The sequence below is a fragment of the Dasypus novemcinctus genome, chromosome 19 (genome assembly GCF_030445035.2).
Source record: "Dasypus novemcinctus isolate mDasNov1 chromosome 19, mDasNov1.1.hap2, whole genome shotgun sequence".
NCBI lineage: Eukaryota > Metazoa > Chordata > Mammalia > Cingulata > Dasypodidae > Dasypus > Dasypus novemcinctus.
Window position 1 is genome coordinate 35,264,794 of NC_080691.1, and position 14,804 is coordinate 35,279,597.

The window sequence follows — 14,804 nt, forward strand, 5'->3', positions numbered from 1 at the left end:
GTCCCCATTTTAAAGGCAGCTGAGACCCTGAGACCCCACGGCCTGCCCGAGGTCACACTGCAAAAGCTAGCCGGGTTCAACCCTTTCAGAATTAACACACCGAGAGGGCGCTGGCCTCCTCAGCCCGCGTTCAGTTAATCATCCCATGGACTTCTCTGGACTTGGTTATAGCATGCCCTTGCGGTGTCCGTGCTTCCACCTTCCATCCTCTCTTCCATTTTCGAACAGGGAAGCAGTCAACCATACATCCATTTTAGGACAAACACAATGTGGCCAGTCATTAAAAGATGAGAGCTCTGGATTGGAATCCTGGCTCTGCAACCTGCATGCTGTGTGAGTCTGGCCCAGGCACAGCCCCTCTCTGAGCCTTAGTTTTTTTGTTGTTGTTTTTTCTTTTCTGTAATTTTTATTAATAGGAATGTTATGATAGCTGTTTTGTATTCACTTTTAAAAGATTTCTAGTATCATGAACATCCTACTTCAGTAAGACCCATTTAAATACAGTTGATTTTTAGTAGGGATCTTTCACTGCAAGCACATGCTGTCTTAGAAAATTGCTAGTTGGCTGTACATGTTTCCAAAAGCTGTTGACTAGCTATCAATCCATATTGGAAATCTGGCCTCTTTATTTACAGCAAAATATATACTGTACAATTTGGTACCAAAATATTTTTTAGATAGATTGTGTCTTCGTTTAGAAGTTAAGAACTTTCGACACTGGTCATATGTTCATTTGGATTCATTATTGCATTGTTTCCTGTTATCAAAAATGAATTTTGCCAAGCTTTTTGCCCTGTTTATATTCTTTTGATTCTATCGAAGTTCTAATTACCTACTAATTTACTTAACCAAGTTATACATGACATAAGTTTCAGCTAAAAAAAATCCACCCCGAAGATACACCAGCTCAAGAGTGTACAAAGCCTAATGCTCTCCTCGTATTCTGAGTTTACAACTCTACGAGGGGAACATTGTGTATCCAGCTTCAGTTCACTCACCTCTAAAATCGGGCTGAAATCGTGGCCCCTGAGACCATGGCATGGGGTCACCCCGTGGACTGGTGAGCGCGTGCGCAGCCGCAGGGAGTCTAAGTGATCATCGCGTGTTCACGTTGCTCTTTCTATTGTCGTGTTGATGCCGGAGCCAAAGGAGGATTAGCACCAACGGGGCGTGGGGTGAGGGACAGGAGAAGGACGGTGCCTCCAGAGGCTGCCCCCCCATGGCCCATCTGGGAGGGCACATCTAAGCTGCTCCTAATGGAAGTTTTCCCTCCAGCTCTCTGCAGCGTGAGCTTCTCCGACCCCGAGGGGTACATCGACTCCGGCGACTACCCACCCCTGCCCCTGAACAACTTCCTGGAGTGCACGTACGTCGTGACGGTCTACACCGGCTACGGCGTGGAGCTCCAGGTAACTGCAGAGGCTGCCCCGCGTGGCCGCCCCATCCCGCCAGAGGCCCCCGGACGCTTCCAGTCGGCCTTGGTGTTTCGCTCCTAACCAGCCTCTGTCTGGTCCTCTCCGTCGAGCGCCCACCTGCAGGACTGGAGCACGTGGAGGGGCCGTGCTGACGAATCGTCGTGACCGTCCCCCGTGCCCTGCTTCGCAAGCACACACACGTGCCTGCCCGTGCTCGTGCCCGCACTCCCCCGGGCCCCGCCTGAGTCACTTGATTCTGGCCGGTGGCCTGTAAGCTGAGAACAGCAAAGCAGGGCGTGCCGTGTGCGTAGGAGCTCGGGTTCTGGGATCAGCCATGCAGGTGTTAAGTCCCAGCACGGCCAGTGGAGCATGCAGATGTTGGGCAAGGGGCTTCTCTGAGCCTCAGTTTCCCCATCAGTAAACTCGGGATAATAATGACCGTGCTTTACAGAGTTTCAGGGAGGAGTAAATGCAGCACTGAATATAGAGCCGGTAGCCAGAGCCCAGCAGAGAGAGCTGCTTGCATGTCAGCAGTTATCCTCACTGTGCAAGCCCTTTGGTGCCCGGTGTCAGCCAATGGCCCTCTCTGTAGAAGTCCTTTTCAAAGTGGACCTAAGAGACCTGCCTGGGGAGTGGTGAGCTGTTCAGTTTACTGTCCCACAGGGGAAGGGGGGGTGAAGCCAAAAAGGAGGCTGGTACCGTGTGGAGGCAGACCCCCTAGGCCAAGGTTACAGGGCTGCATGCTTTCCTTTTTCTTATGGGCCATAAAAAGCCTTCAGGAATTGTATGCTTTATTAATGTGTATCAGTGCAATTGATTTGTTTTTTAAAAAATGAACCGTTAAAAAAAAAAAGCCTTCAGAACTTTTTGAGCTGGGTTGGTTGCAAGACCTGATCAGAACCTTACTTTAGGAAAATGTATCTGACCCATATGGGAAGGATAAAAGGTAAGCCCCTCAGCAGCAGAGCTGGTGGTCTTTGCAGCCCCAGAGCTGAGCGCAGTGTGTGGCACAGAGTAGATGCTTCCTAAACGTTTGTGGAACTAAAATAAACTAGAGAAGAGTTGTGGCTCGTCTGACTTTGGCCGCCTGAAGGACCCTTTCTTGAAGAGACCCACTGTGTGTCTGGTCCTATATGGAGCTCTTTATCAGGCACCTACTATGTGCTGGGCACAGCTGTGGACATTGGGGGGGTTATCGTGATGAACAGAACTGATGCGGTGCCTGCCCTAGAGGAGTTACGGTCTCATGGCTGAGACAGACACACATAGAGGACATTAGAATGCTGGGTGTTAACAACTCTAATTGATGTTGATAGGGACATTGTAGAATCACAGTGGAGGGGTGGGCAAACTCTGGTCACCAGGGAAGGTTTCACAGAGGAGGGCAATTTGAACTGGGCTTTGGTGAATGCATAGGAGTTCATCAGAGAAAAAAGAGTAAGGTGTATGTATGGCCAATAGTAGAAAGGCTTGTGGGTGGGGCCTGCTCTGCATAGATGAGAGGCAGAGAGCCTGGAATTGCCTCCTCAGAATGGGCACTGGGAACCATCTAAAGCTCCCGCTCCATTTATTCAGACCAGATGTAGCTGAAGTATCTCCCTTCTTCTCCCTCCAAGTCTGGAGAGTGGACCTGGCAAAGCAAGTGCACAGTTCTTAGGGGAAAGGGTCGAGTGCGCTGGAGTTGGGGGGTCACTGTTTGGGAGCATAAGAGAGTCGGCCTGAGAATGCCCTAGAAATGAGAACCGCCCGCCTCCTCACTCACCGCTTCATGCACGAGGAGGAAGAACGTATTCAGTCCTTCCAAAAGACAGCGCCAGTTGTTACACGAGGTGCGAGGGACACTGGACCACACGGAAAAGCCCCCACCCTCATCCTGGTGGAACGCCTTCTCCTGTCTCCCTGGAGTTTGGGCCTCACACCCATGCTGCCCCCACCCACCAGCTCCAGGAGCATGTATCTCACTTAGCAGGACCCAGGGGCTCCCGCTGTGACACACAGACCACGGGCCTTTTGAGATGCCTCTGTCCCTGCTGCTTGGTTTCAGTCTGTTCCCTCAGTCTTTGGGGAGAGAAGAGGAGTCCATAAGTTTCTGGAGCTCCTGGGGACTGGAGTTTGGTGCTGTGAGTCCCATTGTCAGGGGGCATCTGGAGGTGCCCCACTGCAGCGCCCGGGGCTGGCTGGGGTGCCCCACTGCAGCGCCCGGGGCTGGCTGGGGTGCCCCACTGCAGTGCCCGGGGCTGTTGGGGGGTGCCCCACTGCAGCGCCCGGGGCTGTTGGGGGGTGCCCCAGTGCAGTGGCTGGGGTGCCCCACTGCAGCGCCCGGGGCTGTTGGGGGTGCCCCAGTGCAGTGGCTGGGGGTGTCCCACTCCAGCGCCCGGGGCTGTTGGGGGGTGCCCCTCTGCAGCGCCCGGGGCTGTTGGGGGGTGCCCCTCTGCAGCGCCCGGGGCTGTTGGGGGGTGCCCCACTGCAGCGCCCGGGGCTGTTGGGGGGTGCCCCTCTGCAGCGCCCGGGGCTGTTGGGGGGTGCCCCAGTGCAGTGGCTGGGGGTGCCCCACTGCAGCGCCCGGGGCTGGCTGGGGTGCCCCACTGCAGCGCCCGGGGCTGTTGGGGGGTGCCCCAGTGCAGTGGCTGGGGGTGCCCCACTGCAGCGCCCGGGGCTGTCGGGGGGTGCCCCAGTGCAGTGGCTGGGGGTGTCCCACTGCAGCGCCCGGGGCTGTTGGGGGGTGCCCCAGTGCAGTGGCTGGGGTGCCCCACTGCAGCGCCCGGGGCTGTTGGGGGTGCCCCAGTGCAGTGGCTGGGGGTGTCCCACTCCAGCGCCCGGGGCTGTTGGGGGGTGCCCCTCTGCAGCGCCCGGGGCTGTTGGGGGGTGCCCCACTGCAGCGCCCAGGGCTGTTGGGGGGTGCCCCACTGCAGCGCCCGGGGCTGTTGGGGGGTGCCCCTCTGCAGCGCCCGGGGCTGTTGGGGGGTGCCCCAGTGCAGTGGCTGGGGGTGCCCCACTGCAGTGCCCGGGGCTGGCTGGGGTGCCCCACTGCAGCGCCCGGGGCTGTTGGGGGGTGCCCCAGTGCAGTGGCTGGGGGTGCCCCACTGCAGCGCCCGGGGCTGTCGGGGGGTGCCCCAGTGCAGTGGCTGGGGGTGTCCCACTGCAGCGCCCGGGGCTGGCTGAAGTGCTGCACGGGCAACCTCACAGCCTGGGGTGAGGGCTGTCTCAGGCATGACTCAGTTTCCGCCTCTGCCCCTGCCCGTCCCCAGGTGAAGAGCGTGAACCTGTCGGAGGGGGAGCTGCTCTCCATCCGGGGGGTGGACGGCCCCGCCCTGACCGTCCTGGCCAACCAGACGCTCCTGGTGGAGGGCCAGGTGATCCGCAGCCCCACCAACGCCATCTCCGTCTACTTCCGGACCTTCCAGGACGACGGCCTCGGCACCTTCCAGCTGCACTACCAGGGTAGGCGCGGGCCAAGGCTGGCGAGACGCCGGCGTCTGCCTCAGTTTCCCTCTCGAGCCAGGAGGTCTCAAACTTTATGTCTCTATCCCTCTGGGAACCCTGTCTCAGAATAATGTTTTTAATAGCGTCAAATAAAATGTATACAAGTTAAAAAGGAAACTGGTTATATTGAATTGCAGTTGTCAAAATATTATTTTAATCTATGTTACAGTAATCTATGCGCTTCTTTATTAACACATTAAATAATAAGATCTAGTGACAGTTCTGATAATAACTGTAATTTCGAAGTACTGAGAAACATAAAATATGTCAAGATATCCATTATGGTATGATAATATCTGTAATTTCTTTCGGTGGCAAAGCCATGGATTCTACTGATATATTGCGATTTGTTGCTTCCATTCATGATTGAAGGAAACACCAATTTAGTAGATTAATGAAAATAAGCATCTTTTGCTTTCTGTTCACCCCTCTTTTCTCTTCTTGCCTCTCTTCCTTCTCTTTCTCTCCCTCTTTATTTGCTTCCTTTATTTCCTCCTTGCCTATTTCCTTCCCACCTCCATCCTCGCCTCTTCCTTCTTTTTCACACTTTCTTATTCTCCTTCCTCTCTCTCCGTCATACATTACCTACCTCCTGAGCAGTTCCAGGGCCTCAAGCCTTCCTGCCCTTGACTAGGAGCTCCCCTGCTGCCAAAATTTAGCAAATGGAGTTGTTAGCCCCAGGTCTGGGTATCGAAGAGACCATCCACGTTTCCATTGACGTGACCAGATACCTGGAAAACCATGGGTAGCTCTTCCCTAGAGGTTTCTGAAACAGGTTGTCCACTGTTAATGGGACTGTCTATTTCATTACAACTTTCTCAATAGTGAGGCTCCCCTTTGTTGTCTTTGTTAATTAAAAAATTTAAAAATAGCTTGTTGAGCCGCGGTCAGTGCTGAGTTAGCACTGGGAACGCAGGTGGTCTGTGCTGAGGGAGAGCCTGCAGGTATGGTATGGTGCAGGAGCTAGGGTGGGTTCCGCTCTCCGTATGAAAACTGAGTCCCTGAGCAGAGCCATGTGCCTCCTTTCTTCTAGTGCGGGCTGACTATGTGCCAGGCACTGCTCTAAGGAGGGTCTTTCTCTCTCCACATGGAGAGAGACTCAGATGAGGTACTGGAACCTCATTTTCACCCCAAACCTCCGTCCATGGATAGGCAGGGTGGGAGTTTGCAGCCCAGGGAGGGGGCAAGCCTGGCACTCTCGGCACCACGTGATCGACGGGAGTCACAGAAGGACCCTCCTCTGGCGGCTGCAAGGTCCCCAGTGTCCCCTCTGCGGGGTGATTCTGTCTGCCTCTGCTTCTCCCCGCAGCCTTCATGCTGAGCTGCCACTTTCCCCGCCGGCCCGACTTCGGCGACGTCACGGTGATGGACCTGCACTCGGGCGGGGTGGCCCACTTCCACTGCCACCTGGGCTACGAGCTGCAGGGCGCCAGGACGCTGACGTGCCTCAACGCCTCCAAGCCCCACTGGAGCAGCCAGGAGCCCACCTGCTCAGGTACGCGCCGGCCCTGCCAATCAGAGGGGAGAGACCTGTCCCCGCCGCATCGGGACTGACCTCCGGGAGCGGCTGTCGGGCCCGGGAAGGGCGTGCTCCAAACTCAGATGACTGCTCTGGTCCCTTTAGTTTTTAGTTTTTATTGTGGTAAAATACATTTAACATAAAGTTTAGCATTAGCGACCTTCAGTACATTCGCAGTATTGTGTCACCGTCACCGCTATCTAGTTTCGGAACATTTCCATCATCCCAAAGAGTCATTCCCTGTTTCCCTCACCCCAGCCCCTGCCAACCAATCATCTCCTTTCGGTCTCTATGGATTTGCCTGTTCTGGATATTTCCTATGAATGGAATCATACGATGCATGGCCTTCTATGTCTGACTCCTTTTACTTGGCAAAGTGTTTTCAACTCTCTAGCACACTGTAGCATGTATCAGTATTACATTCTTCTTGTTGGCTGAATAGTATTCTGTAGTATGGATGTACCACGTTTTGTTTATCCGTTCATCAGATGATGGACATTTGGATCGATTTCTACCTTTTGGCTACTGTGAATAATGCTGCTATGAACCTTCATGGACAACTTTTGGTTTGAACACCTGTTTTCATTTCTTTTGAGACTATGCCCAGGAGTGGAATTTGCTGGGCCATATGATAAATTCTATGTTTAACCTTCTGAGCAACTGCCAAACTGTTTTTCACAGCGTACCTATTTTTTAGTCCTACCAGCAGGTTCAAGAGTTCCAGTTTCTCCACATCCTCACCAGTACTTGTTATTTTCCTTTCTTTATTATTATTATAACCATCCTGGTGGGTGTGAGGTGTTTTCTCACTGTGGCTTTGATTTGCATTTCCCTAATGGGCCAGTGATGTTGAACATCTTTTCATGAGCTTATCGGCTATTTGTATATCTTCTTTGGAGAACTATCTAGGCAAGTCCTTTGCCCATTTTTTAATTGGGTTGTTTGTCTTTTTGTTATTGAGTTGTAGCAGTTCTTTATATATTCTAGATATGAGACCTTTTTTTTTTAAACTTAAGTTTTTTTTTTTTAAAGATTTATTTATTTATTTTTAAATCCCCCTCCTCCCCCGGTTGTCTGTTCTCTGTGTCTATTTGCTGCGTCTTGTTTCTTTGTCCGCTTCTGTTGTCGTCAGCGGCAGGGAAGTGTGGGCGGTGCCATGCCTGGGCAGGCTGCACCCTCTTTCGCGCTGGGCGGCTCTCCTTATGGGGCGCACTCCTTGTGCGTGGGGCTCCCCTACGCGGGGGACACCCCTGCGTGGCAGGGCACTCCTTGCACACATCAGCACTGCACATGGGCCAGCTCCACACGGGTCAAGGAGGCCCAGGGTTTGAACCGCGGACCTCCCATGTGGTAGACGGATGCCCTATCCACTGGGCCAAGTCCGTTTCCCAAGAGACCTTTTTAATATATATGATTTGCAGATATTTTTCCCATTCCATGGGTTGTCTTTTCATTTCTTTATAGTTACCTTTTTGTGCACAGAAGTTTTTCATTCAGATGAAGTCCAGTTTATCTTTTACTTTGTTGCTTGCTTTTGGGGCGACTGCTGCCATATTTTGAGCTTGGTCAAGATGTCCTGAGGGCCACACTATAGAAGGCAATTAATCCTCACAGAAATCCTATATAGAGGGAACCACTATCCCTGTTTTACAGATGAGGAAACTGAGGCTCATGGAGGTGATGTCACATGCCCTAAGTCAAAAGATAGGAACTATTGAAGGCAGCCTCCTAGCCCCGTCTGACTCCCTCCAGGAATGAGAATTGGGCTTCCTGGGGCTGCAGATAGATTTGAAACTGAAAGGACAGAAGGCATCTCAGCTCATTTGTGTGGTTCTTTATGCCATTGAGAGCTTCCTATTTAGTAATCATTCGACCTGCATCCACTGAGTGTCCTCCGTGTGTGCAGGGCATTGTGCCTGGTGTGGCACTGCTGCAGGGACCCTGGCCAGTCACTGCCTCATGGAGTTTCTAGTCCAGGGCAAGATGCAGTGCAGAAACAAGTAAACAAACGAGTCAACAAGAGGGTAACGAACTTAAGTACCAGGAAGGAAATCAACAGGTAGAGGATAGAGAGTAAATGGGAGAGAAGAGACACATCCATTGTGGTTGTGAGAAGCGTTACCATGGAGAAAGAGGAAGCGGGCAGAGATGGAATGGGCGGGGGGCCTGACCTGGGAGAGCAGCGGTGGGAGAGGTGTTGGGAAGAAGACTCCTAAACTGAGAGCTGGACGTTGAGGAGGGAGAAGTGACTGAAGGTAGAAAGAGGACTGTTCCAGGCAGAGGAACCAGCTGATGCTAAGATTCAGACATGGAAAGGAACTTGATGAGCTTGAGGATGTAAAACAGGATCCACCTGGCTGGAAGTGCAGAGAACACTGCAGGATATGAGGCTGGGGTAGGGGTCAGCAACACTATTGCTCAAGGTCTCAAGGAAATATGTGGACCAGGCAGGAAGTACAGTCCATCCTTATCCCATATTCTGTATTATGAATTTGCCTCTTCATTCAAGTTTATTTCTAACCCCCACATCAATACTCGCGGTCATTCACAGATCCAGGCTGAGCAGCAAAAAATCTGAGTTAGCTGATGTACATGTTCCCAGCTGAGAAGGAACCAGGCAATGCTCTGCCTTCCTGCTTCAACTCTTTTACTGTAAACAAGTGTGCTTTTCACAGTATATTTAATGCCATGGTTTTTGCATTTTTTGTGCTTGTTGGTGATGATTTTGCTGTTTAAAATCTTCCTCCAACGTAGTGCTGAAGTGCTGTCTAGTATTCCCAAGTGCAAGAAGGCTGTGATATGCTGTACAAAGAAAATAAGTGTATTAGATGAGCTTCATTCGGGTGTGAGTTACGTAGTGCTGTTGGCCGTAGGCTCAATGTTAATGAAGCAACATATGTGTTCAGGAAGGTGCCTTTAAACAGAAACCCATATGAAGCAAACTATGTATTCATCTGTGAACAGAAATGTTGTCCCAGAGGCTTGCAGGAACCTAACCATGTATTTCCCCTGGGAGCAATGGTTCAGAGCTCATGGCAACTTTATAGAACCTAACTAGCACAAAGAATGAGAATCGACTATATTCGAAAGGATTTAAGCATAGGAGTGATGTGGTCAGAGGTGCATTTTAAGTTCGCCTTCTATGTGGCAAACAGATGATTGGAGTGGTCAGAGTGGACTCAAGGAGACCAGTCAGGACAGCATCCGCTGTTTCATAGGAGCAACTAACAATGCATGCACGACTAACAGGTAGAGAACGAGGCTGAAAGAGTTGGAAAGTAGCTTGCTTAATGTGGCAGGAGTGAATCCAAAAGAACTGAGTACAGAATCCTTTGTATCCATCAGGATACAGAGAAATGAACCAATAGGAGATGTGTGTGGGCGTGGGGGATTTAAGAGACTGATTATAAGGAATTGGCTCCCACAGTTGTGGGGGCTGGCAAGTCCGAATTCCATACGGACTGGAAAGGTGATGTTAAAGTCCTGAGTCCAAATTCTTCAGGGGAAGCCAGCAGGCTGGAAATTGCAGTAAGGGTTGGTGTTGAAGTCTTGAGGTAGGATTCTTCGCCCCCTGGAACCTTCATTTCTTTCTGGGAAGGCCTCCAACTGATTGGATGAAGCCCACCCACAGAATGGAGGGTCACCTCCTTTATTTAAGGTTAATTGATTGTAGATGGTAATCCTACCTACGGATTACCTCCATAGTAACACCTTGGCCAGTGTTTGACCAAACAGACACCATGACCTAGCCAACTTGACCTAGAAAATTCACCATCACAGCCCTCTCTTCTGAGCTCTTCTTCCCTTCCATTCTCATGATTGAAGGCGTGGTTCATGGGCCACGGAGCTTGTTAGAAATGCCTAAGCCTGAGCTTTACCCTAGGCCACCTGTATCAGAGCCTGGATTTTATCCTGCCATGTGGGTGATTCGTGTGCACATTATAGTTTGAGAAGCACTGGCTACTCTTCTCAGCTCCAGTTGGCACAACCTTGACCATCTCCAGCCATCAAGAGAGCAACACCCTATTAGCCTCTCAAAAGTCCTGGTGGTGCCTGGGAGGGTATCGGCTGCCCATACTGGTCTGTACGAGGAGAACACTGGGAACAGTAAGACCCAATTCCTGCCCTCCGGGAGTTCATAGTCAAGGGGAATCCAAGAAGCAAATGAGAGCTGACGATCAATTCTGAGATTTCATTTTGTTGCAATATTTTCTCCAAGGTCCTCCAGAGTTTTTCTTTTCCTTTTTTTTTTTATAAAGGGGCGGGGGGGAAGGAAACCCAAGCCATAAGACAGTTGGTCTCCACGCTTCTCTCACGTTAATTTTTATCTATGTGTGGAATCAGAGAGGAATTAAGCCCCAATTTGCACTAAGAAAGATGGATAGGGAGCCACGGCTGGCAAATTGAAGCCAAACAGAGCCATCAGTCGGCTTAATAAGGCAGGAAGGGGAGCCAAGAGGCAGCAGCTGCGCGGCAGCTCGGGGAGGACAGATGGCCGCTGCCCCTCCACCAGAGACAGCGTCCTCCGTCTCCTCCGACAGCGCTGGCTACGTTTTGGAGCATCTACTCTGTACCAGACGCTACGCCGAGCCTTCTTCATGCTTCACTGTGTTGATTTCTCACCATAGTCTTTAAAGAGGGTGGAATTATCATCACCATTTTAGAGGGCTCAAATTTGAGGTGCAGGGAGCCTACGTGACTTTTCTTAGAGCCACAGCAGATAAGTGGCTCTGGTTTGAACCTAGGTCTGGCTTACTGGAGAGGACCGAGAGGATAATCTCTCCACTTGAGGCAGGTGGGCAGCCAGGAGAGAGAGAGGAGCCCAGTGCTCTATCCGCGGTCCTGAAAGGGCACCATCTCTCCACTTGAGGCAGGTGGGCAGCCAGGAGAGAGAGAGGAGCCCAGTGCTCTATCCGCGGTCCTGAAAGGGCGCCGTCTCTCCACTTGAGGCAGGTGGGCAGCCAGGAGAGAGAGAGGAGCCCAGTGCTCTATACGCGGTCCTGAAAGGGCACCGTCTCTCCACTTGAGGCAAGTGGGCAGCCAGGAGAGAGAGAGGAGCCCAGTGCTCTATCCGCGGTCCTGAAAGGGCACCGTCTCTCCACTTGAGGCAGGTGGGCAGCCAGGAGAGAGAGAGGAGCCCAGTGCTCTATCCGTGGTCCTGAAAGGGCGCCGCACCCCCTTGGCAGTGTCTTTGTGTTGACCACGGCAGAGAGGAGGCTGCCCTCCCTTTTCTCCTGCCACAAGCCCCACTCAGCCTTGCAGTTGTTCAATAGATAATGAGTGAACACCCACCAGGTGCCAAGCTTTGTGCTGGTGCTGCAGGTTCAAAGATGAAGAAAAAAAATTATTTCATTCAACAGATATTTAGAAAGCACCTACTGTGTTCCATGCACCTTTCTGGCTCTGAGGAATATCATCATGAATAAGACACAATAAGAGGAGCAGTGGCTACAGTGACAGGTCCTAGAGGGGGGCAGACTGAGCTCAAGTCCCAGTGCCTCCACTTATTAGCTGGGTGCCCTTGAGCAAGTGGCCTGACATCTGAACTGCTACTTTTTCCTATAGTCGATGGTTATTCAGAAGCTGTGCACTGAGCACATAATACACACCAAGAACTCTTTCAGGTGCTGATGGTACAAAAACAAAACAAAACAAAATCCAAAGTCCCAGCTCTTGTGAAGCCTACATAGTCTAGAGGGAGAACTCCATAATGAAGACATATGTTCTATTTCCAAATGGTGATAGTACTGTGAAGATGGAATGGAATAAAGATGATGGTGGTAAGGGGAGGCCCTGTCTTAGCAGAGATCTGCAGGGGCTGAGAGCAGGAACCAGGAGGATAATGGCATGCTGTCCACAAAGCAGAGTGCAAGCTCTTTAGCCCTATGTGATCTCATTCCAAATGGCCAGTTCAACTCTTGCTTCCTGGCCCTCTAGCACCCCAAAGATGGGGGAGGAGACAGGGACCTGTGCTTGGGAAAGAAAACATTTGCAGCTTCTCTGATTCTCCTAAGCAATGTGCATGGCTCCCAGGCTCGCCATCCTGGCCTGGCTATGGGCTCTGCCTGAGTGTGCTCTCTAACCCTCCTCCTAGACGAGCGAGTCTAGTGAGGGGTCCCTGCTGCCCACCAGCTCTCCTAAATGATCGCCAGAAAACAGTTTTCTAAGAACCGAATGTATCTCAAGAATAAGCTTAAGAATGCCCCTTCACATTTGTATAACTCTTCCCACTTCACAAATCTCTTTTTAATATTTCCTTATTGGATTTTTATGATAAAAGCAACATATGGTTCTTGTAAAAAAATAATCTAAGAAATACAAAAGTGGAAAAGATAGAAGCAAATCACTTTTATATTCATGGTCTCAGCTGATACTTGCAAATAGCATATTGGAAAGGATTTGGCAGGCTGTTTTTTAACTTGCTTTTTTTCCCACTAAAAAAACAGTGAACATTTTCATATATTCTTAAGTATTCCTGCAGAACATGGTTTTTTGATAACTTTATGGAGGGAACGTAATTTGTTTCACCAAACACCTATGAGTGGACATTTGTGATGTTTCTCATTTTTCACTCTTAGAAACAATGTTGCGGTGAATATCCACATTCATAAATCTTGGTGGGACTCCCTGAATCTTCCCGCAGAATAAATTCCAAGAACCGTAATTACTAGGTCAAAGGGCTTATACATATTTTCTAGACTTTGCACTGAATGGCCCTCGTGAAAGGTCACGGCAGTTTGCATTCTAACTAGCCGTGAATGAGAGCAGCCGTTTCCCATCACCTCTCTACCATCTCGGGATTTTATCATTGCTTTTCGTCTTACCAATTACATAGCTGGAAATAGAATACGGTTTAGATTTGCATTTCTCTTATTGCCAGTGAGGCTGACATTTTAGAGCTTGCTAAGTACATGTATTTCTTCTTGGGTGAGCCGCCTGAGTACGCGCTTCTTGATGGCCATTTTCATAATGACGACTCAAGGTCCCGTCAGCACCAAGGAGAGTTCTTGAATCATTCCCTACCGCTAATGAGCTGCCCCGTCAAGGCGGGTGACCCTCCCCAGGAGAACGGGTCCCCTCCGTCATCTCCCTCTCCCACCCTGTTTTCACCCACCCGGTTCATCCTGGCTAAGGAGTAGAGGCAGGTGTCAGGGAAGATGAAACACTCACCTCCTCTCTCTCTCTCTGCTCCCCCACTCACCCCTGCTTCTGGACCCAGCACCTTGTGGTGGGACAGTGCACAACGCCACCATCGGCCGCGTCCTCTCCCCCAGCCACCCTGGAAACGGCAACGGGAGCCAGTTCTGCGTGTGGACAATAGAAGCCCCGGAGGGCCAGAAGCTGCATCTGCACTTTGAGAGGCTGTCGCTGAGTGACAAGGACAGGTAAACCTCAGCGGGTCCCTGCCCAGCCCCCTTCCCTCCCAGAAAGTTAGAATGCGGCTAGAGAGTTGGAGTCCTGAAATGGCTGAACTTTGTTTCAAGGAAGTCAGGAAAGGAAGAGCTGGGAAAGACGGGGAGGATTTTAGAGATGTCAGCTCCAGCCTCCTCCTTTCACAGATGAATAAGCTAGGGCATCCAAACTTGCCCTGGGCCACACATGAGGGGAAGGGAAGAGGCAAAAAAGGAAATGGAGGTCCCCCTTTCTGCATTGCCGCCTTCTTTCTCCTGCGCGTCCCTGTGTGCTGTTGAACAAAGAGCGGGTATTTACTGAGCACCTACTCTGTGCTCAACCATATACTTGGCTCTGTGGCGAGCAGGAGAGAAGTAGAGAACACTGGTTCCTGGTGTGATAGAAAAGTTGAAATGGAGAAAATAGAGTTATGTGCAGGAAGCAACTAGGGAGACAGCACAAGGCAACATCCAAGCAAGAGCACGTCTGTGGACTCTTAAGTAGTATGCATAGAGCCCAGAATCTTAAAACCTCCATATTCTAGAAAACTGGTCCCTGCATGCATAGCTTCACTGACTGCGGTTGGGTTCTCCTGGAAACAGAGGTGCAGGTGAGGATGTGAGGTGAAGTAGTTGCTTTAGGAGTCGATCCTCGAGAGCACTGACAGTGACACGGAAAAGTGAGCCTGGGAAAGGATGCGCTGGTGAAGGGCTGGCTGCTGTGGGCACCCAGCTTCAGTCCCACTGGGGACTTCTGGGAGCCTGTGTCGAGCACGCCTGGGAGCGCGGAGTGCTGACTCGCCATTCCCCGTCCTTCATGGGATAATCGTGTCCACTGTTCTTTGTGCCGGGTGAGCAGGCCTGGCGAGAAAAAGCCCTCAGGCAGAGAGTCTCCGAGTCTGGGGAGGAAGCCTGAGCAAATGTGGGAACCGTGAGTACCAAGAATACACGGGAGGACACAGAGAGCATCTACTACCCCTCCAGAGTCGCAGAGCC

The 14,804-nt window shown here is 51.2% G+C and overlaps 1 protein-coding gene across 3 annotated transcripts in view; it reads left to right on the top strand.

Annotated features, from left to right (window-relative positions):
- Positions 1 to 14,804, top strand: part of SEZ6L (seizure related 6 homolog like) — a 204,903-nt gene that overhangs the window by 125,000 nt on the left and 65,099 nt on the right. For all 3 annotated transcript variants that reach the window (XM_058281567.2, XM_023584812.3, XM_058281568.2), the window contains exons 3-6: positions 1,276 to 1,409; positions 4,664 to 4,856; positions 6,208 to 6,393; positions 13,637 to 13,802. In XM_058281567.2, coding sequence (XP_058137550.1) covers positions 1,276 to 1,409; positions 4,664 to 4,856; positions 6,208 to 6,393; positions 13,637 to 13,802 — 679 coding nt within the window. The remainder of the gene's footprint in view (positions 1 to 1,275; positions 1,410 to 4,663; positions 4,857 to 6,207; positions 6,394 to 13,636; positions 13,803 to 14,804) is intronic.